The 24,624-nt window shown below is 33.3% G+C and overlaps 1 protein-coding gene across 1 annotated transcript in view; it reads right to left on the minus strand.

Moving 5' to 3' along the window:
• LOC129216881 (protein dissatisfaction-like) overlaps window positions 1–24,624 on the minus strand; it is a 109,555-nt gene that overhangs the window by 78,339 nt on the left and 6,592 nt on the right. Inside the window, exon 2 of the mRNA XM_054851096.1 lies at window positions 18,319–18,377. Coding sequence (XP_054707071.1) covers window positions 18,319–18,328 — 10 coding nt within the window. The 5' untranslated portion in view covers window positions 18,329–18,377. The remainder of the gene's footprint in view (window positions 1–18,318; window positions 18,378–24,624) is intronic.

A 24,624-nucleotide genomic window follows, 5' to 3' on the forward strand; every position in this document is an offset into this window, starting at 1 on the left:
AAAAAACACGATTTGCAGTAAACATTACCATGTTTTTACACGTCCGTTCCCCTAATACATGTACATATACCCACTTTTGCACACACTCTTACATTTACTAATAATACAGCTCAAAGTTTGTCTGGATATCAGTCCGGATCTCTGCCTGGATCTTTGTGATGCGCATAACGCATAAACTGTTCGGCCGATTTTCATCAAATTTGGTAAAAAAATTAGTTTGTAGCATGAGAGTGTGCTCCTTGAAGCGATTTTTCGAAAATTTGTTTTTCTTCTTTTTCTATTCCAATTGTAAGAACATTTTACTGAGCAAACTATCATAACATGAACGAGTAAATTACCATAACGTGGACGAGCAAATTATCATAAAGTGGAGAAACAAATTATCATAACGTGGACGAGCAACTTATCATAACAAGGGCGAGCAAACTAACATAGCAAATTGGCGAGAAATTCATCATCGATTAAAAATTACATTATTTGTAAATATACGGGCGAACCAAATGACCTTTCAATTTTCTTCCACGGGCAAAAACGTGCGGGTACGGCTAGTTTATCTATATATAAGCTATCATGTTTTGTAGAAAGTTCAGTCTTCTATTCAACAGTCAGAAATATTGGAAATTTGATCTCTCAGCTGAATTTTTTCGTACCATCGTTCCAATATCTGAAGAAGAAAAAAATCCTTGAATAGATTTAATTTTAGATTTCTCACGAAACGATAAATAAGGGCAAAATAGATCAAAAAAAAAAAAAAAAAAAAATGCTTTGAGCGTTCGCCTCAAATTGAGCATAAAAGACGGAATAAATGCAAGGTAAATAATAAAAAAGAAACTTTTCGAAAAAAATAAAAAAAATCCTATGGTATTTGTTGGAATAGCCAAGCGGCGGCTTGCTGTTCCAATATTCAGGAGAAAATGGTTTTGCTCCTTAGGCTTTTTCACAAGTCAGGGAAGAAGTTTGTTTCGACTTTTTAGGCATCATACAGGGACGGTACACAAATGGCTTGAAAAAAGAACTTTAAGTCTGGTTCCAAAGAAGTCAATTTGCTGAACAGAACTTCCAAGTCAATGTTTCGTTTCTAAAGGGTGTCCCAAAATTAACGCAAGATTTGAATTTGCCGCCATTTTTGATATAAATGGTTGGCAACCCTAAAAAAAAGAACAATTTGACAGCTGAGAGTTTAGGGTAATCAAAAATGGAGCGTTATACGATACAATAACGCGCTTTCATTATTGAACAATTGTTTCAAAAATAATGAAAGTTGAGGCTGGTCAAGCAGTTACTGTTATCGGCGCTCGGTATCGCAACACGGTAATGCACGGGTGGTTGTGGACTTGTTGACATAGACCTTTGAATTCAAATAATCCCATAAGAAGAAATTTAAAAATGTTAAATCACACGATCTAGGGTGCCAATTCTGATGACCGAAATGAGAGAGTACGCGACTAGGAAATGCCTTATGCAGTCATTGAAATGTTTCACTCTCTCTAGCTGTATGGTGCAATAACACCCCATTTTTACTAACCCTAAACTCTCAACTGTCAAATTGTTCTTTTTTCATGGCTGCCAACAATTTATGGAAAAAATGGTGGCAAATTCAAATCTTGCGTTAATTTTGGGACACCCTTTATATGGTGCGACCCACAAATGAGTCATAAACCATTTTTTTCCCCGCCTAAGTTGTGTTACTCTAATAATCATTTAAGTTTTGTTATTTGATTAGAGAAGTTATTTTCAATTGGCTTGAAATCCTTTTTTAAACGGAAAAACTATCGTAAAGCATTGTATACTTGAGTGTTTTTTCTTTCTTTTAATTTCCAAAAATTCGGTTGGCATATACAACGGAATCAATATGAAAATATGCCTAATGCTTGAAAAATTTAGTTTCCACTTTCTTAAACGTTTACTGTATTCTGTGTAAGATGATAGCAAAATCGGAATTTAAATATTTTAATTGATATCGCAGTTAATTAAATTGTATAGTCATAGAGTTAAAATGTTCGAGTGAGGCACTCCTTCCACTTCGTTTTACTCATTGATATGACATCGTAAATTTAACATAACACTCGGATGTCCTCTTCTAAGGTAGTATTAAAATTTGATAGTAAATTTGGGAAATTAACTAATTGCAGCGAAACTTTTTGCGAAATGCAAATTAAGTTTAAATCAAATTACACTCTGTTGCGAAAAATATTTAATATATATATATATATATATATATATATATATATATATATTACTAAATATAGTATAAACGAAAGTTGATAGGCCAACGTGTTTCAAATAAGCATCAACAGAAATTTAATTCCATTGGTAATCTACAGTTTTTAGGTACTCATTTTTGATATTAACTTGTAAAACATTTAATTTAAGATAACTAACGTTTTTCGAACATCTAAATTCAAGAAATACATCATCCCAAAGTGTTATTATTATATCAAATAACGCACAATGAAATTTCTTTTATATAAATATATTCAGAACGAGTTTTCAAAAATCTATTTTTATTGGAAAAATTAAAAAGAAATCTTAAAGAAATAAAGATATGCATTTATTCAATTATTTGTTTAACTTTTAACAATTTCAAGTAGCGAAAATGAAAAAAAAAGGAGGAATTATTATGATTATTGTTTTGCTAATTTTATAGTGAATGAAAAATTATAATTAATTATTTAAAAACTATACCAGCTGTATGTCGATGACTTAGAAAAGCGTTTATCAACCCCTTTGATCCATAGATCGGCAAAAGCTTTTGATAAAAAATTTTAGGAGTGATGAGGAGCACTTTTTTTTTCTTTTTTGCCGGGGAAAGAAAATAAAACTCTGACCATTAATACCTTGAAAACAAAATATTTTATAGCAAGTGAAGCCCCCCTACCTTTTTTTTTTTTTTTTTGAAAAAACTGTCAAATTATATTTAAACTTGAAGATAAAAAAGAAATTTTAGTAAGTATACACAAGTAAATAAACATTTGTAAAAAATCGCCTAAAATGAATCACGAAATTCACTTAAAAATATCGTATAGTATATTAACATTATGTTGTTGTTTTTTTATATTAAGGAAATTTTTTTGCGTGGACGAGAAAAAATCAATACGGACCGGTCAAATTTTTCTACGGACCGGTGTTGGTCCGTCGGACCACCGGTTGAGAATCACTGGCGTATACTGTAAACCCGCTGACTCCATGATGGTAACTTTTTAAGAGGCAATTAGAACGTTTTGCAAGTTGTGTAGTTAGTGGGTGGGTTTGAATAGTGGGTTGGGGAATTTCTCAATTTGTGGAAAATATTGGCGTTATACTTTTTTTTCTCTCTCTACGGATGCAGTTTGTTGCCTATCCTATCCCCCTGGTGTAGGAAAGCCTATATCAGGTTCAAAAGATCCCAACGCGCTAGATCCTCGTAAATGAGATCCTGCTCTTCACACATTTGTGAAGAGCCAATACAAGAAAGAAGATGAGCAGGACTTGCAAGAAGGGAACGGGAACATGGAGAGAAAATCTTCTCCCCGTTTAAAAACTTCAAACCCTTTAAATGTCCACTACGGAATAATAAAAAAGTCGAGGGAGAAAAAAAAATCTTATTTTAGACAATATCTGGATTGCAAAAAAGCAGTCGAAAACTTTGTACTATGGAATGAATAAAAATGACAACAACGTGTATAAAGTACAACGATAAATGCCACGATCCATTTATCGTTCGGTTCACATTGTGTGGACTTTTAATTCTTCTTTTTAGCACTGATGAAGGGGCTTGCATGTGACAGCCCCGAAACAGCTGTTTGCTGAGTTTTTAACTCTTTTATACTACTTTTGTACTTTATACACGTTGTTGTCATTTTTATTCACAATATCTGAAGTTAGCTGGTTTACAGTCCAACCAAGTTCAATGGATCAGCTCGAAAAAGCTGACGACGGAGCCCAAAGAACGGACCCCATATTTTCAAATCAGTCCGCCAAACAGGCAAAAAGAAGCGTGGCTTCCTAGTTACGAGTTTTTCAAATGCTCCCTGGCGTTGAATGCAATCCAGAATGACTACTCCCTGCAGAAAAGCTCATGTTTTGGTAATCCGGGGGTAAGTCACGGAATTCGGCTTTAGAGATTCCACAGACGCCCCTTTCCCTGATTCCTTTACTTCAGAAGGCTTTGCAAGGGGTTGTTAGGAGAGAACGTGCTTGGAGTGGCGTGAATGGAATAATGCCATTTTTTTTTCGCCCTCACCCAATATGTCTAACGGAAGCTAAGAAAAGGAGCAATGTTACCTAATATTAAATGAATGAAATCTGAGATCGTTAACTTGTGTTACTTTTACCGTTATTCATTCTGTGTTTATGGCGTTTTTTTCTCTGCGTTTATTGATTTCTCTTTCTACTTCGAAAAAGGAAAAAAAAAAAGATTGAAAATAGTTTTCTGCGATAGAGGGTACAGTCGTTCATGGGTGACTTTGAGTCACTCACATTTTAGTCTTGTTATTATCAGGTCCACTCGCATAAAATGGGAGAACTATCAGTAAAGTATTGCATATTTTTAAAATTTTCTAAAGTATTTCTAAATTATTTTCGTTAAAACCAAAAAATTGTAGGGGAATGTGGGGCAAAGTGACATATCGGGTAAAAGTGAAATGGTGAAATATTTACTCAGCTTTTAGCGCCACCTATCTGGTATTATTTTAACTATATAGTTGCACATACAGTCTATTCCAGTCAGGAAAGAAGTTCCGCAGAAGGTGAAAGTATATGACAATACAGGTAACTACTACTTTATTTATTTTTAACTACAGGTACACTAATTACTCTATTTTAAATCATTAATTTAATAAATCATTTATTTTCAAAAATTGATACCCTTATTGTAATATTTTTTTGTAAGTCAAAAATTATTTTTGCTACTTAAGGGGGTCCGGGACACAAAAATCGTCAATTTTTGCATTTTTTTTAAAAGCTTTTGAAAGAAAAATTCCATTTTTTTTCTGCTTAAAAGAACGTTGGAATCTTGTTTCTATCTTAATTAGAACGAGAGATGTAATTATTTTTGTTGCCTGCATTTACATAGTTAACATTAAAACTTTAAACGCGTGTTTCTCCATGATGCAATTTTCCCCTATTTTTTGCACTCAAACTCTTCTAAGTCAAGAATTGATAAAGATAAAGTAATGAAATTTAGAGCATATCTTTTTCAAACAGTTGACTTTATTTTTTGTTCGGCAAATTAAAAAAAAAAAAAACGTTTTCTTTTTTTTTATTTTTTTTCTTTTTCAAAAAATATGATTTTTTTTTTAAAAAAAACGTATCTTTGAATTTTTCGAAATTTTTCTTCAAATATTTTTTATTTTTTATTGAATAAATATTTTGGAAATCGCCAAATAAAAATCAAAGCTTAGATATTTCTGCATAATTTTTTGAAAAAAATTTGAAAATTGACCAAGAATACTTTGAGTTTTAGCACTTTAAAGCAACCCCATTAAAAAAAATAAATAAAATAAAATAAATTTAAAAGAAATTTTATAAAAAATATTTATGTTATGATTTTCCTTACTAAATAGATGTTGAATCAGTGCAAAAAGTTTCAAAAATCTAAACTGTATAATAAAAGTTTTTTTTTAAATGTGTCCCGGACCCCTTTAAGATGATAAAGTTCATGTTATTAACGTTTTAAATATTAATTGAGACCTTCTAATATTTGGTGCAGTATTATTAAGTTAATATAGGGCTTATTTGTATTTTGAATATTTTGTCCAACTAAACAAGTACTTGCATTTCAAAGTCGATGGGGCAAAATGAAATAGTTAATTTCATTTAATTATTTTATCATTTATTGAATCTCATACGTTGTTATTTACTAATTACTTTATCTAAAAACATTATTTTAATAAATCAATGGGGCAAAATGAAATAGTTAATTTCATTTAATTATTCTATCATTTATTGAATATCTTACGTTTTTATTTACTAATTACTTTATCTAAAAACATTATTTTAATAAATCAATGGGGCAAAATGAAATAGTTAATTTCATTTAATTATTCTATCATTTATTGAATATCTTACGTTTTTATTTACTAATTACTTTATCTAAAAACATTATTTTAATAAATCAATGGGGAAAAATGAAATAGTTAATTTCATTTAATTATTCTATCATTTATTGAATCTCTTACGTTTTTATTTACTAATTACTTTATCTAAAAACATTATTTTAATAAATCATTTATTTACTCATTCATTCACTTATTTTTCATTTTCGTTCTTCTTTTTACTCACTCATTTAGTTTTCTTCATACATTAATTAATTAATTTATTTAATTATTCGTTTAACTTTTTCAGTACCTTTTCATTTATTCATTCAACTTTTTATTTACTACGTGTACCGTAACTACATGTGCTATTTTCAGAAAATTTGCAATTCAGTCCACAACTCAAAAAAGTTCATAAAAACGTCCTTTATTTTACTTAAAATATTAAAAGCAACTAAAACATTTGTAAATGATACTAAAGAAATTAAGGTTAATCATTTGATTTCAAGAGTCAAGAAATAACGTTCAAAACAAGGCTAAACGAACTAAGTACAAGACCTCAGAAGAAACAAAACAACAGAGAGACAAATTAAACAGACATGCTATATATATATATATATATCAGTTTCCCAACTGCAGCACCTACAGTTAAAATTAAAGTTGCAAAGCTTGAACAGATTCATTTGATCAAACATATTTTTTATAATCAAATAGAAAATATTTCACTACAAAAAATAATATATTGTTCACTTTGCCCCCCCCCCCCCCCAAAAAAAAAAAGTGAAAATTTTCCACTTTTTTTTTTTTTGAAGGCTCAAATTTGCTGCCAAAAATAAAAAATGCTGTTTCAATGCAAGTTTTGTTAAAAATAAATTTTTTTTTTCTTTATGTACTGTGATTTTCTAAACCAATTTTACAATTTGTTCATTTTGAAAAAGTTCAGTCATCTTAACTCTTTCACTTTGCCCCACATTCCCCTAATTATAGAACTAAAAAAGTACTTGTATGAGGTATCAAGCTGGATTTAACGTGAACTTTTCACACAGGGTCACTTTGTCCCAGGTGAGAAATGGGAAGTAAAATAAATCTCTACGTAGTATAAAATGAAGTCTCTAAAAAGCGTCTGTTTGTTTGAGCGAAGAAAACTCGAGAACTACCCGGCCGATTTCGCTGAAATTTTCAGTATCTTTCTATTAGCCCAGAAAAGGTTTGTAGGCCAGTTCGAAAATAATTCGACGAGTATTTTTTTTATCCCCAATTTAGGTCCAATTTTCACATACATTCTCGAATATGGGGGCGAAAAATTACTTGCATATATTTATATTACATATCGTTGGAAAGGGTAGAATTTTCCGCGTCCTACGCAATTTGTTTCAATGCTCTAACTCAATTACGGCGGGTGTTCTTTGCGTTTTTAGTTCAAATTTTTTTAGGCTTCGCTGAAATTTCGGCACTACTTTCTTCATTATATCTATTAATAAAAAGGGAAGGAACTGTCCAAGACCTATGGTCGGAAAAATAAGCTTCTATCTCGAAAGGAAGAAAGGTTACAAGCCTTTTTTAAATCAAGTTAAAAAAAGTCTCATTTCCATTCAAATTTTTTTAACCATTTTCTTTCGCATTTTAACTCTTTAAACTTGTTTTATTTTGTGTGTCCTTGGTTATGCTTATTAAATCCATCTTTCTCGATTTAGTTTCCTAAAAGTATTTTAATATTTCTCGTCGTTGTTTGGGAGGAAAATTTTTGAATGATGTTTTTTTTTTTTTTTTTTTTATTTTTTTTTTTTTAAATTTATGTATTTAAGCCTGATTGTTGAATATGAGTCAGTTGACACAATTTTTATTTTCAAGGTAAACCGGGCCAAGCCGGGCAAAGCAGCTAGTTATTTAACTACAATTACTGCCAGTTTTAACCATGGAAATAAAAGTTCTAAATTTTTAAAAACTTTTTTTACTTCACTGCACCACACACAATTTTTATAATTTATGGTGTTGCATGGAATATTGCAATGTAGGACTATGATAAAAAAAATAGTTAACGGACATTATACACATTAGAATTCCCACTATCCGAATCAATTAGAACCGGACCCTATTCGAATAATCAAAAATTCGGATAATTGGGTATTTCCAAATGGGTGTTCAGTTACTGAGTTGACGCACATCAACTTCAAAAAAAGTTTTTGCACAAAACCGCAAAAGTTAAATCAATTTTTTCAAGATAATTAAATTGATCAATTGTGAAACTTTTAGTCATGAACCAAATGCCGCAATTTTTAACGAGGTCATGAGTTTTTTCTTGAAAATGAAATTACTCTTAGGTGCTCACTCATTGGCCGGTCTACCCTACTGCAAAATGAACTGTTAGAGCGTAGAAAATGTCTCTTAAACCTTTCACGTCAACAAAAACACAAACCCATCATTTCATTGATTCGCACATAATTGGTTTTTGAACGATTTGAACTATAAAACGGCTATCAGCTTAGGGAAAAATTCAAATGGGTTAGAGTCCTAGTCTAAGAGGACCATTTAAGAAACACTACGAACTCCCGCAAACACGCAAACGTGCGGTTGCACAGAACTTCAAAAGCCACATCAATATTTTTGAGCGAATCTCCAATACTTTGGAAAAAGAATGACTAAACAGTTTGGCAAGGCAGCGTTTTGCTTTTTGCGAAGGCCATCAAGAAACGCCAACTCGCCTCCAAATCGGCATATTTTAGCTTACGACCCGTCATTTGCGTCCGGAAAATGCATGCAGTGCATGCAGTCAAGTACTTCAACATCCGAAAATCGGTGGCTGAAAAAAAAAAAAAAAGAGTACACGGAAGACGGAAATATTTTTGGCATCTTCTCTAACAGTAGTAAAAACAAGGAGTCTTTCCTTTAAGCGAAAATATTGTCAGTATCTTCAATTGAAACAGTAGAAATGCGGTCTATTAAATTATTGCAATTTCTTTCTATATTATGGAGAGCTTATGGATGGCGTTTAAGCAGCCAATGAAAATGTTGGAATGAGGTAGTTTCCTTCAGTCAAAAATACTACTTTTAGTCACTAAAATGGATGGAATGAGCAAAAAAAAAAAAATTACATGGACCCAGAAAATACTTTCATTTTCCCAACAGTTTTTTTTTTTTTTTTTTTTTGAGCAATCACAATTGCTTATTGCTTTCATTTGACTGTTTTTAACGTTCCTTTGATTTTTCCCACCAGCACCCTCCACAGCATCACCGTCGACCGGATCCTCACGATGCTGCACCTCTAGCGAAAACCGTCTCCAAGTTTCGTCGATATCCTACACTTACACGCATACATACACGCACCTACACACATATACATATATACACCTACACACACATACATGCACCTACACACATACACAAACACATACACACACAAACACACACTCACATACACACAACTACCCACACACTCATGCCTGCACACAGACACAAACACACATACCTACACACACACCCCACACACAAACACACACGCTTACATATACACACACACTCGTGATTGCGAAAAACATAATATGAATTCAAGATGACAAAATTCAAATTAATTTTTTGTCTTATTTTAAACTAATTTTTCAAAATGTCCGATTCTTCAAACAAGGCGTGGTCTTTATGACGTCACAAATGATGCAATTTGGCGCATCTTTCTACTACGTTTCCACGTTATGATAATCAAGCAGCGAATTAAAATTGCGCTCTACGCTTGCTACCAACCATATCGTTGCCAATACACGTGAGTAAAGATGCGAATTAAATATTTTGTTCTATGAATGGGAACATTGAATGGCATTTCATCATTTGTGATGTCACACGACAGAAGTGTAAACAATGAAAGCGCACCGATTTAAGTAATTTTTTTAAAAATATTAAACATAAATAAATTATATAAAAAATGGTCATTCTATGTATTTAAGCATGCTCTTTCAGAATAAAATACTTTTAAAATTTCGGAAACGACCCCAAGCCGAATCTTACAATCGAGCAACAAAATTTCAAGCAATGGCTGAAATCGACCAAATGCTACAGATTGGGGTACATTAAGATAATGCAAGAGTTAGACTTTTTAAATGTTTCGTGCAATAGATTTATGTATACATTTATTTTATAAATGCATTTGAAATCAGATTCGGCTGCCAATGATGGTGGATATTTTGATACTTGAGATTAAGAGGGATCCAGCTTCGGATTTGGGGAGGGGAGGGGGGATCTTTGCCGGAGGAGGGCTATTAAAAATCGTTTTTTGTCCTTAATGGGGGATCGGCGTTTTTCGAGATATGTATCTAAAACTTAGCTTTAGGAATTCTTTGGTCAATTAAAGTGGAAGCATGTCATGAACCTCATGATCCCTTTCTCTGAATCCACATCTGTTTGTGATCCTGACACACAATCACCAAATTTTATTGAAAATGAGAACGCTTCCACATAGCTTTTTTTAAGGCTGAAATATTTTTATTGAGCAATCACGATTGCTTATTGTTCTCATTTGACTGTTTTGAATTCCTATCATTTTATTTTCCCGCCAGCACCCTCTGCAGCACCACCGTCGCGTCGACCGGCGTCACGATGCTGCTCCTCTTGCGAAAACCGTCTCCTGGTTGCGTCCATATCCTACACACACACGCATACACACACATACACACACGCATGCCCGCGCACAGACACAAACACATACTCCGACACACACATACACATACACACACTCGTGCCTGCACAGACACAAACACATATGCCTACGTACACACTAACGAACGCCTATACACGCGCGCACGTACACACACAGCACTGCATACACAACACGCACACACATGCATACATACACACACACGCACCCACACACATGCGTCTACACAAACACACACACGCATACACTGTTAAAAATTTTCTGGAAAATTTACGGTAATTGTTACTGGCATCCATGTTGCCTGTAACTATCACCGTAAAAATCAAATGCTACTGTAAAATTTAACGGTTTCCTCGGTAGGCAACAGCAACCAATTGGAGCTGGGATCGCTTATTTTTCCGGTATAAATTACCGTAAAAATCAGCGATGCGTTCAGTCCGCCATTTTACAGTAACAATTACCAGAAAATCTTCCTGAATTTTTAACTGTGTACATACACACACACGCTCGTGATTGCGAAAAACATAATTGGAATTCAAGATGCCAAAAATTCAAATTAATATATATATATTTTTAATTATACTTCTGCGAGCATTCTTAAAACGATAGGCGATTTCGTCAGCATACTCTAACATAGCGTTGGAGTCCCCTGGTCTGAGTGTTCGCAAGTTTTTTACAATTTTCTAATGAGATCTTAATTGCTACTCATAACTATTTTGCATTCTCATATCGTTCCACTCAATTTTGACTGTGCTATGGCAGCGATGTAAGTTTCACAGCAAATTGAATCCTCATTATTATTATTGTTATTATCATTATTAGATATTCATTTATTTTTTAATTTAATAATTTATTAATTTTATTATTTATCTTTCTCAATCTACATATCTATATATATAAAAATGAATGTTTGTCTGTATGTTATCCATGAACACAAAAACTACCCGGCAGATTTGGCTGAAACTTTCACCGTTTGTTAATTTTTGGTACTGAGAATGTTTACAGACCAGTTCGAAAAAATTCCGATCGATAGTTCTTTTTTTATTCCAATTTAAGTCACAATCCATTGGATAAATACGAATAAAATTATCGGCTGCAGAAATTAATTCGCGTGAAAGATCTCATTGATAAGAAGTTAGCTGTTGCCATTTCTCTTGAGTTTGAAAAAATAAATTCTTTCTTTATTGTTTTATGGCTTTTCATGCAACGGGGGGATTTAAAACTTTTTCTATTTGATATTTTTAGCGATTGATTGATCTTGCAAACTGCGTGAGTACAAAATTTGAGTAGAGTCACGGCTTCACTTGATACCTGGATCGATTATTATGAAAATTGCTATATATATGTATTTTTCCGCGGAGAAGATGCATAATATGCTCATTGAAGCCACTCGCCACCAGAGGGCACTGCAGAGTAGCAACTTCTGCCCCGTTCAACCGATTGTCATGAAAATCGGTATAATGATGTATTTTTTTGTTGGCGTAGCAACGCGCGTCGGGTACAGCTAGTATATTTATAAATCTAAATATCTGTATATATGTGTGTGTTTGAACTAAATCAAAAATATATTTTTAGTTATTTCTATCACACGAATGGAAGAATATTGAGAACATTCTACCTTTCTGACAATCGTCATTTTTCATTGTCGAGCTTCTAACGTCATTAAGTTCGATTAAATAAAGTAACCCTGAGAAAAATATCGTTAAAAAAATCCACTGAAATATTCTTCTTCAGAACGCTTAAAAGAAAAACTTTTTTTTATGATTGCCAAGCTCAATTTTTAATCTCTGTTTTTTTAAGTACTCTTAAGCGACTTTTTTTTCCTCATCCTCCAAAAGTTTCGCATTGGATTTCCCCACTTACAGAAAAAAAAGTCTCGCCTTATTAAAGTAACTTAAAATTACACATCGAGAGAAATTAAGATGATTATGAATGGGAAAAAAGGGGCTCACTGCATTATGATGAGTTGCGCATGATTAACAAGAACTATTTAAAACTTTTGAGCTAAGAAACAACTTATCTGTTTTTTCCGACAGAAGCGAGGTTGGAGTTCAGTCCTTATTGACTCAGAATTATTGGATTAGCAATTACGCGAGAATTTTTCGGTCAGGTAATTTTTCGTACTTTTTTTGCAGTCCTTATTATTTCAGCAATTTGAATTTTATCGGAGTTTCATCAGAAAGCGAAAAAGAAGTCGAATTTTTGTTTCGAAATTAAGTTTTTAGGTATCGTCGATTCAGAATTAGTATCCTGCTTTAAACAGGAAAAAAAAAAAAACATTTGAGAGTCGTTAACTACGTGAAAAAAGTGAAACCAGTGATCATTGGAGAAATTGAGAAGTGGAAGAAAAAAAATCCCGAAAATTATCTCTAATAATTCTGATTTTACATTTTCGCCATTTTAATGGACCAGATTACTATTTATCGGTAATGACCACCTGATTTCAACAATAAAAATAATGCGTGGTATAAAATATTAGAAAGCAGTTGAAAAACATAAATGACCTAAAAATATTTTTTGCCTAGAATCCTAGAATTTTAACAGGACAAAATCCTTGCGTCATAGTATTTTTTTTTTTTTTTTTTTTTTATCACGTTTTTGAAGTCGGTATTGTATTACATTTTATGTTTGTTCATTATTGGACCAATTTCAACTTGAAATGTGTTTCAACAGCATACAAGGAAAAACAAAAAATGACTCAGCTATTTATTTCTGGCCTTTGTGTCAAAAGAAGAATTAAAGTCAAAAAGAATATTACGAAGTTAAATCTCACGAATTTGCAGAGAACTGCATAGACTGGTTCGGGATTTTTCAATGCAAAGGAGGTGGCCTCATTGTTGTGTTTTTTTTTTTTTTTTTTTTTTTTTTTTTTTGAGCAATCACGATTGCTTATTGTTCTCACTTGACTGTTTTTGGCGTGCTATCATTTTATTTTCCCACCGCCACCCTTCGCACCATCACCGTCGACCGGCTCCTCACGATGCTGCTCCTATAGCGAAAGCCGTCTCCAGGTTGCATCCATGTCCTACACACACGCGCATACATACACGTACCTACACGCATATACATATATACACCTACACACATACACACACAAACACATACACACACAAAACATACACACACAAAAACATACACACACATACACACAACTACCCACACATTCATGCCTGCACACAGACACAAACACATATGCCTACACATACATACCCCCCCCACACACACACATTCATACACACTACCCACACACGTGTACCAGCACACAGACACAAACACACATGACAACACACATATACATACCCCCCACACACAAACACACACGCCTACATACAGACACTCGTGATTGCGAAATACATAGTTGAATTCAAGATGTCAAAGTTCAAACTAATTTTCCTTTATTTATTTTTTTTTTACCTTTCTTCACAAAGGTATTTCTTTATTTCTTAAATTTCAATTTTTCTGATTTGGACTATAAGAGAGAGATTCACAAATGACACGTCTAGCATTAGAGTGGTGTAAGTGTAAATCTTAACTAAGTTTCGAATAACTGAAGGTTTCGCAAAACCATCTACAAAAAATCAAATGATGACTTTCAGAGTAGGATTTGTATTTAAACATAAGTACATTTTTATTTTCCATAAACTTTTATCCAAAGTTACTTCACTACTTGTTTAAAAGCAACTTTAAATGACCTACATAATGCAAGGGTATGACTTAACACATAGCACACAATTCTGGCATCTAATCCAATCATGTAACTGGAATTTGACTTATACCAGTGTCCTTCTCGTCGCAACAGAAGCTCGGGTGAATTGACAATTTTTGTGCTTACCCATTGACCAATATGTCTGGAATATTTCTGCGCAATGTTGCACTAAATCGAGAAATTAAGCAGAAATCCAAATCTTAGCTTAACTCAAACTATTAACTTTTTGACTTACGCCACTATTATTTTAACCTGTCTGTATAAGAAAAACTTTTAATAGCCAGAACATTAGCAAGCTATATGTTTATCTTTATTGCTCAATGTTTTTCCTGTGGAATTCACGCATGGTGCATTATCTTTTCTTAATTTTCATAGAAACTTAATTTTAATAGAAAAAACATTTTGTTAAAGTATTTTGGAAAGTACACACATTTTTAAATATAAAAACTTTACAAAAGAACATTATAAACGTGTTATACACGTTCTAAAGACAGAAAGGATTAGGAATGGGTAAACGTCTGGTCTTTCCACTTTTCCTGCAGAAAACGAGGGAAAAACGAGATTTTTATAGAAAAATAGTTTTTACAAGGTCATCAGAATAAAAATGACGTTATTTAAATTACAAACCCATTACTAAAAGAGAGCTTAAAAATTCGAGAAACATCCGGGTTTTTAATCTCTGTAAACACTGAGAGCTTAATCCTTTTCATTTTTATTCTTCTCATGAATGCTTCCATCTGAATTTTAAAAGAAAGTCATGTTTGTGTAACTTTCTCCTAACTTTTTATCCAGACGATCTTTTTTCTTTGTTCTTCTTTGAGCTCTGCTCGGAATGTAGATCCGCGAGAGTAAAAAAAAACTACTACTACTTCTACTTTGAAACCTGGACTCATTAAATTTGCTCACGGTTTAAAAAGAGCCCACTTTGACGCATATTCTAGTTAGGCATTTTTGCCTGCAGCAGTATATTTACGTAATTTATTTATTTATTATTTTTTTTGCATGTTTTAATTTCTCTTTAATGAAACAAAAAAATTATCTGACATTTACGTCGCTAAGTTAAAACATTGCGTGCAGCCCAAGACTGAAATTTTTATTGAAAAATTTCTAAGTTAAAGGAAGTTCGTTTTTTCTCCTCCTTCTGCAAGTTTCGCCCGAGCGGTTTTTTTCCCCTTCATCTTCAGCGTCTTAAAGTCGTTAAGGTTTTGAATATTCCATATTAATGATTCTTTTAATCAGAATATAAAACATTTTAATTACTTTGGCTTGTGCCTCAAAAACGGAGGCTGCGAGTGCATGAATATGAATGCCCTAATTAAGTCGAAAAAGGCAAGGAAGGGGGAAAAAAAAAGCGCTTTGCATTTATAAAGAGGGCGGTTTTAAGTTTTTAGGTAGCTAAGCAGAGGCTTATCTTTCATTCTGCAGAACGATATCGATTAAAAAGTGGAATATTTAAGATATTTCAGAAAAAAAATAATTGAACTTTAAACAACTTTATTTTCAAGCGCATAAAAAAGTATGTATAGCAAAACTGGCTGAATTTTTTCAAAGTGGAAAACGAAAAATATGCAGTTTAATTAAATCGTAAGAAAATATGTATGACGAGTAGCTGTTAGTCATACATTCACGATTCATAAGATGGTTTTAATGAATGTCTGAGATTGATTTTTTTTTTTACGATTTTGAATATCAATGTTTTGGACCTAAAATGTTGCGTGCATCAGGAATAAACACCTGCGCTTGCAACTGGTTTTTTTGGCGACTGCACTAAACCCTATACTGAGGGCCCCATCTAGCCATACTGGGGCCCTTGCCCTTGATCTCATGCTGGCCCTCTCCTCTCTCATTAGTGATATGAACACAACTAAAAGGGCTACATTTTTTTTCTTTTTTAAGAATATTTCTCTATTTGTTAAAACTGCAATTTAGTTTCAATGTAATTCTATGAGAAATTTTGTTGCTCAAATTACTTTTAACGAAGTATTGGACAAATTGAAGAAAAAGAAACAAAAACATTTCAACGGATATTTTGTTTCTAGCATTTTTTAAACCTAATTAATGAAAATTCTTTCACATATAATGTCAATTTGAAGAGAAATGGGGACGATAGTCCTTAGGGACCCCTGGGTCTGAACCCAGTTGTCCTACGTGTAAATCAGGACGTGTCAATAGAGTCGAACCCGCTTAATGGAATAGCCATTTTGCCAAGAAAAAATATTCTAATAAGCAGGATATTCCATTAACCGAGATCAATATAACTCATTATATTGGTTTGGTACATTGAAAATGTATTACATTGAGCGGGATATTCGTTTAACAGATATTCTAATAAGCGGGCTCAACTGTACTTTCAATAAAGCATGCGGATTGATAGATAGATAAAGTTTTGACTGCTTTTTGAAGTTATTTATTCTTACAGATGGACATACAAATGTTTTCTTGATGAGTAAATATACTTGAAGATTTTTTTGAAAAAGTTTTCCATCTCTTAAGGCATAGGCTAGTTCACTCCAGAAAGTGTTTGAAGTGTTTGTGAGAATATTTTGTGTCCCAGCAAAAACAAATTTTAACATCGACACCATTCTTCTAGTTTTCGCGAGTAACAAATTACTTGTGAAAATGGAAACGTCTGCCATGTTTTCATCGTCTGTATTAAAGGAGTCATTAATTAAGTTTTTAAATCCGACTGTTATGCTAATTGGGCTCTGCTTAAATTTTTGCTGTAACAAATTTGTTTCTAAAGCAGACCAAGGACCTCAAGCTGCTTCTTCGCTTCTAGATCAAGGGTTGCTTTCGTTTGCTGTGTTTTTGTCCAGGAATAGAAATAGTTTCTGGAAGTATTTTTTCGCCGCGAAAAGCGGTTGCGACTTAAAGAACAGGTTCATCCATGGTTGTTGAAGAACTATTCGTGTTTGGAAAAATATTTTTAAAAAGTGGAAAACGTTGTTGCTTGCTTTAGAATTATATTTATGAAAGAGCTGAGATTATAAAGAAATAAAAAAAAAAAAAAAAAAAAAAAAAAAACAGAAGTGCTCTATTTCTTAATTAAGTTTCGAGTGTTTGCTAGATTATAAATCCATAATAAACTAATAAACTGTTTGTTGCACTTCTTATTCGTAGCTTAGGCTAAACTAATGTGCCTTGAATCTTATATACAGAGTGACGATTTTGGCGGGAAAATGTTTACTCAGTATCGTCTTTCTGATATTAAAGGCACTCTAGGTTAACTACAAGCATTTTGTTTGCTGAGAGTTTATCACCTGAGTTCTGCTATGGCTATTCCATAATCATGGTCCCTAACAAAGGTGAAACTGTAGTCTCTGGTTACCGCAAAGAACTCCTCGGTATTTGTTAACATATTAAAGCGGAACGGAAATGACATACAATATATCTATTGTCTGATTAGGAATGCTTAAAGAACGGAACGACGTCATAGAACTGACGACGTAAATTAAATTTTTCTGCAACCGAAGAAGTGAACAGAACGTTACCACCAAGATAATAAGATAACTCAATCTTTTCCAATATCGGATTGAAATTCAGATTTATCCAAAAGATAAGAGGGCTAATAAAACGGTATTTAGGTTTCACCCTCCCCCCCCGATCATGGCTCCACTTTCGCTACTGTTGTTTTGGATTTCAAACTTCTGGGTAAAACTTTGCAAGATTAGAAAAGGAAAGAGATAAACTCATATAAACTTCAATCTTTGAACTGAACCAAACCATTGCTTCAGTCACTCGTCTTGTCAGTGCTAATTCTATATTAGCTACTAGTTTGGCACTCTTGGCTTCCTTAAGAGGTTTTCCATCACCAGCACAGTCACTTCCTGTGCCGGGCTGATGTGTGCTTATAAGCACGAAACAATGTTATTCCATGTATAAACTCAACAATCGTTCCCATGCTTTTTTTATTCCAAATACTGCATAGAAGAGGAATGAGTCTCTAAGAAACTTACTTTTTTCCATCCTCTGTGAGGCACCCCACCTGCCGGAGCATCGGATCACATCGGGACTTCTGAAAAACAACAGATTCATTGTTAAATAGTAGTTGGAAGAATAGTAGACGATATCATTGATAGTTACACAAAAAAGATGCTAGAATGAGGGTTGCTAGGTTTGACAAATACTAGCCAGTTTGGCTCTTTTTGATTACACTTGGCAAGGGCGGAACCAGAAAGTTTTGTAAGGGGGGTCAAGTTTCAATGTCCAGCGTCATACCTCCTACGTAAAAACGCATCAGTTAAGAACGGATGCTTATCCCCCCAAGGGTGCACTACTCATATGCTACGGAACATTTCTTCCCCCCCCCGAGTGAGGCCAAATTCCTTTCCAATCCCCCCCTCATTATTCAATACTGCAACTTGCGCCACAGATCATATTCCTTGAATTTTTTCACCAAAAGTCGTATTTCTTTAGGCAGACAAGCTGGACATGTTACCGTAAGCTTTAGATTTAATACAGTTTTGAAACAGTTGGAAAAAGCACACACACACACACACATGTGGTTTGAGGTGGAAGAGTGCTCCGAAAAAACGTTAAGCTAATTATTGGTGATTATTTTGTTGAAAATAAACAAAAAACTCAAAATAGCAATAGCCGAGTACACGAACAATCAATCCTATGAAGTATTACGTGTAGAGAAGAAACATCTTTTACAGAATCAAGCCAAAAAAAAAAGGCTAACATTGATTTCACTAGTATTTTTTCGGGTCGAATAAGCTGAAGTTTAATAATACCTAATCACAATAAAATTTTCGTCACAGTGGGGACAGCTGACCCTATGACCCTCCCCTGAATCCGCCCTTGACACTTGGTAAAAAAAAAGTTTAAAGAATTCGCCAAATCTACTTTTGATTACTTTTTAGCCGAACCATTGCTCGTTTTTTTTTTTTTTTTTTTTTTTTTTTTTTTGCACTTTAAATAGCTTTACATGATTTTAAAATCCCACATCTATATTTTTCATTGAAAAAATTAAAAGTCCTGAAACTGTAAGTAGAAATACTCAAACTAAAGTATACTCTTAGTCCCTAAATTAAAGTTGTCTGAAGAAACTGTTTACCAGACTGTAGTCAAAAAGCTTTATAACTGAAAACGGAAGTTTCCCATAAGTAATGCTACATCTCCTTTTTTGTTTATGAATGTTAAATTTAGGAGATTGGCAGCATAGATTGAAAGCATTTAAAAAATCGAAAAATTTAAAGATAAGAAGATTGAAAAAGGATATCCAGTCAGTTATTTAAATGGTAGATTTATAAGAAAATTGAAACATTAAATGTAGAATTAATAACAAATCTTGTGTACAGAAACACAGGAAGGTCTTAGCAATTTAGGTTTTCTAAACTATTCAAAAGGGGGAGCAATTTTCATTCAGGTTTTGGCTAACTTCACGAAACGGTTTGGCTATTTTCGTTAGTTGTCACCTATTAACCCTGGCTAGTGTATCCCGACCAGTTTTCAAATATATTAATTAATAAATAAATAAAAATCAAAAGTTTCTTTCTTAGGTGAATAATTAACAACTAATATCTCTGTATCATTCTGTGTAGAAAACTGCTGGAAAATGGTGTGTATTTCCACTTGTTGGACTTATTCATTTACGACGCTCCTTTCCCTTTAAACCCTCGAAAAAGCTAAAAGATAACTATGCGTAAAAGTACTCCTTTTTTTTCAGTAACAATTATATCAACAGAAATAATTTTAATATCATGTAGCGAATGCTAAAATCAAGCTCAGTGACACGACAGCCCATGGGGGCCAAGGCCTACTCTTCCCATCTCAGTCTTCCTGACCAACGGTTCTGGGATGCTAACTATGCAGATGTTCCGATTGGTCAACCGAACGCGGAACCCCCAGGTTTTAGTTAACAAGCACGCTTGGTACTCATTTTATGGACTCACTGAAGGGATGAACGGCTGAGTCGACCATGCTCGACCCCGGGAATCGAACCCGGGCCTGCCGCGTGGAAGCGCGAAATGCTACCATGAACTACTGGGCTCAGCAAATGTGTTGTAGCAAATGTAGGGCATGTAGCAAATGCTACTAAGGAAAATAAATTCCGAAACGTCACATAATACTTCCGCGCAATGTTCCGGGTTTCCATTAGCTTTCTGTAAAATAAAGCAAGTATGTTTTTCAAAATTCAATTAACATGTGCATTATTTATTACATTAGTAATATTTTTGTAAAATATACATATGCATATAATTTACGCTCGAGTTTATGAACCCATAGCCACAAAAAAAGCTTGTAAAATCGATACTTCATGCGATCGAAAACACTAAAAACTAGCTACTAGATGAGCAATTTACATTTTCAAGGTAATTTATATTGAAGGCTTGAATGTTTTACCAGATACATTGAAAAACTACAGCAAAAATAGTACATGTAAGACATTTTCTTACTTTATGTCATTCAGGCATTACACATAAAGTTGTTTCTAATTTTAGTTCGTTTCAATATAATTCTTTGAAAGAAACATGACTAAATTTTTATGAATGCTTATTACCTCTTGATTATAGTCTTGTTGATCAAAAGAAAAAATGAGAGAGAGAAAGGTAGAGAGAAAAAAAGTAAAAAAGAATGCGAAAATTCAGATAATGTCAAGGTCGGTTGATCAGTTTTGAAACAGATTAACTCTTAGCATGAATAAAAGCAAAACAATAGTGATTAAAGATGAAATTACAAACTGATCCAAATGCTGCTGAATTCTAGACTCAGTTTCGCGACAGCCACCAAACTAATTCTTCTGTTGTCCTGCAATGTATTGTTGCAAATAGCAAAACTTAGTTTTGCTTTTTTTTTAATTATTATTATTGTCAAGCGTGTGTAACAATAAATTTTCCCCCAAAAGTTTCTTTTTTGTTAGAAATTAATAGACATGGTTGTGAGTTATGAGGAGCGCGGTTTATTTATATTGATAGATATAGAGACATAAATACACGGTAGTTCGAACAGAAATTTTCACAAAAAAGGAAATTCCAATTGCTTTTTGCTTAACTAATCGATAAAAAATTTAGCGTTGTTGCAAGGTATGCGTTGGAAATTGGGATAATATTACCTCACAGTTACGGTAGCAGAGAGAGAAATTCAAATTTTTCGAATGGCAAGGCCCATTTTTTTCTTTGCTCAAATTGATCAGCGTATTGAAAAATCCCAAATGGCAAAGGAACAGTTAGTGTGTGAGACGAAAGTCGCGCTTTGACACTTTCGCGCACCTGATTCAAGAAACTTGGCAACGATTAGCACTTGGTGTTCTGTGTTCAGATCCTGGTATACCTATAGGTACATAGAGTCCATAGGGAATCTCTATCTCCAGGAGCCCCCAAAAAATGGCAGACCATAGCGTCACCTCAGAGCAACAATAAGATATATAATCCTAGGAATAACCCTAATGTATCCTCTGTTGCTTTGAGATAACGATATAGTAATTTGCACTAAAATATGGCTTTAATTTGTTATGGTGTTTATACATCAATAGCGATTTATTAAGTGTAGCATTGTGGCTTTTAACATAACAATAGCTATTTTTTGATATTGTACCCTAGACTGTATAGCATGGCCCATATGCAATTAGAAACGAGCTGTTGTGTGCATCACATGCCTTCCTTTTACTCCAATTTAATGCCATTTTCCCATAATTGGCAATTTTAACGTGATTCAATTGTTTACTCTCTAAATATCACGAACAGCGGCCAAGTTGAAACCAAATTTAATATTAAAAAAAAAAACATCGCCAAATTTTTCACCAAGTCAGCGACAAAACTTGGCGACCAAAAGACTGGCGATTTATCGCCAAGTGTCCCACAAATTACAACACAACTTGAGTTTACATCAAAATTAACAATGATTTCCCCCCAAAAGGGGGCAAAAAAACCCGTTAGGAACGTCCGAATGCAACCAAAAGAGAAGGTGCACAACTAGACCCCACTAGGAGTCTACGTACCAAATTTCAACTTTCTAGAACATACCGTTTTTGAGTTATGCGAGATACATACACACATACACACATACGCACATACATACGTACATACGGACGTCACGAGAAAATTCGTTGTAATTAACTCGGGTGTCGTCAAAATGGATATTTCGAGTGTCTGTACGTTCCTAGGCATATATCCACGTGTGATTGGGTCGAAAAAAAAAAACTCAACATTCATTCGGGGGTGAGAAAAATGGAAATTAAGTTCGATTTTTGAGTGAAAATTTTTTCGTGAATACAATACTTCTTTTTTTGTAAAAGGAAGTAAAAAGGAGTAGTTGCATCTCTACTGCACTTTTGTTGAATGTGCCGCTCCAGGGAGCCCTTGCAGGTGCGCCAGGCCTACTGTCCTAAAATGTCTAAATCGGGCCCTGCCCTTGATCACTACTTTTTCTACTATATAATTCAAAACCATTTAATTATTCTAAGTGCTCCGTAGCTCGTCCTCTCTTGTGTTGTCATATGTCCATTTCAAATCCTTACAACACACTTCTTTGCAAATGTTTTATACTGGAAATGTTTGTTCATGCGCCTGTCATTCATGACTTTTCAACGTTCTGATCAGTTTTTGTAAGGAAGACGTAGGTGTTGCCATTCAAAAATTTGAAATTATCTTACTGTTACCATGCCCGTGAGCACTGAATTGTTTGAAATCGTTTAGATATCCAGGGTATACTTTTTAACAACTATGTGGGAAATTTTGGTTTGATCGGCTGAAAGGTCGCAAAAGTTACATTTATGCAGACATTTTTGTTTTGAATTACCCTGTTTACTGATAAATATAGAAATATTGCCAATTTGGATCAAAAAATATGTAGGATATATATATATATATATATATATATATATATATATATATATATATATATATATATATATATATATATATATATAATAATAAACGCAGATTCATTGTTATAGATTCAGAAATTGCTTTTGATGAATTTTCACGTACGTATATACGGATATATATCGACAGTTAGAATTAAATAGCTACTCGTAAATGCAGAGAGTGATATATGTATAGGTACAAACAGGCATAGATAAGTATAGATCAATAATTATATAGAAATTAGATTATTTTAAATAAATATGGTGATATATATACATAATTCATATATTAATGGTCATGTAAATACAGATATAGATAGATTAGATGTACAGAGATACAGATAATGATTGGGATTCTTTTCACGGCAACAAAATTTATTTAAGAAGCTGGATAAGTATATACTAATGGTTATTGTTAAATGTTAATTCAGTTCAAATAGAAAATTTACATTGCACTTTATGTTTGTTAAATAAATATTGCACTATTTATACATGGGGAACAATATAGTGATGAAGGAAATAGCGTGATATCAGGGAAAGATTACGGTGGCACAAGGTAATGAACAAACAACAGTTTCGTCCCGAAACTAAGCAAGCCTACTTTCCCGCATACCAACATCGATTTTCTAGCAGCAGCCATACATCTCTTCTCTACATAGTATAAAATGAGGTCTCCTAAAAGCGTCTGTGTGTTTGAATGTGCAAAACTCGAGAACTACCCGGAAGATTTTGCTGAAATTTTCACAGTATACTTTTTTAAGTTCAGAAAAGGTTTGCAGACCAGTTCGAAAAAAAAAATCGACGATAAATTCCCGAATATGGGTGTTAAAAACTACTTGCAAATATTAATATTACGTATCGGTGGAAAGGATTGAATTTTTCTCGTTCTATACAATTTGTTTCAATGCTCTAACTTAAGTACGGCGGGAGTTATTTGCGTTTTAGCTGAAAAATTTAAGTACTACCTTCTTCATTCAGTCTATCAATAAAAAGGGAATGAATTGTCTCTCAGTTTTCTTTTTTACACCATTGGGAAAAGCGACATTTTTTACTCGATATTATAGCTATAAATACTAAGCTTCTATCTCCAAAGGAAAAAAAAAGTTACAAACTTTTAAAAATCAAGTTTGAAAAATCTCATCTCCATTCAATTTGTTAACCAATTTATTTTTGCGCTTCCACGGTTACGCTTTTTAAATCCATTGTTTCTTTCCATCTTTCTCAGGAAATTTCTTAAATGTGTTTTATTTTGTATTTCCTTGGTAACACTTTTTAAATCCACCTTTCTCAATTTAATTTCTTCAAAGTATTTCAATATCTGTCGTCATTGTTTGAAAGGGAAATTTTTTCATGATGTTTTTATTTTTATTTTACTTAAGCCTGATTGATGAGTATACGTCACTTGGCACAATTTCTTTTTCAAGGTAGACCGGGCAAACCCGGGTAATGCAGC

The sequence above is a fragment of the Uloborus diversus genome, chromosome 2 (assembly GCF_026930045.1).
Source record: "Uloborus diversus isolate 005 chromosome 2, Udiv.v.3.1, whole genome shotgun sequence".
NCBI classification, from domain to species: domain Eukaryota; kingdom Metazoa; phylum Arthropoda; class Arachnida; order Araneae; family Uloboridae; genus Uloborus; species Uloborus diversus.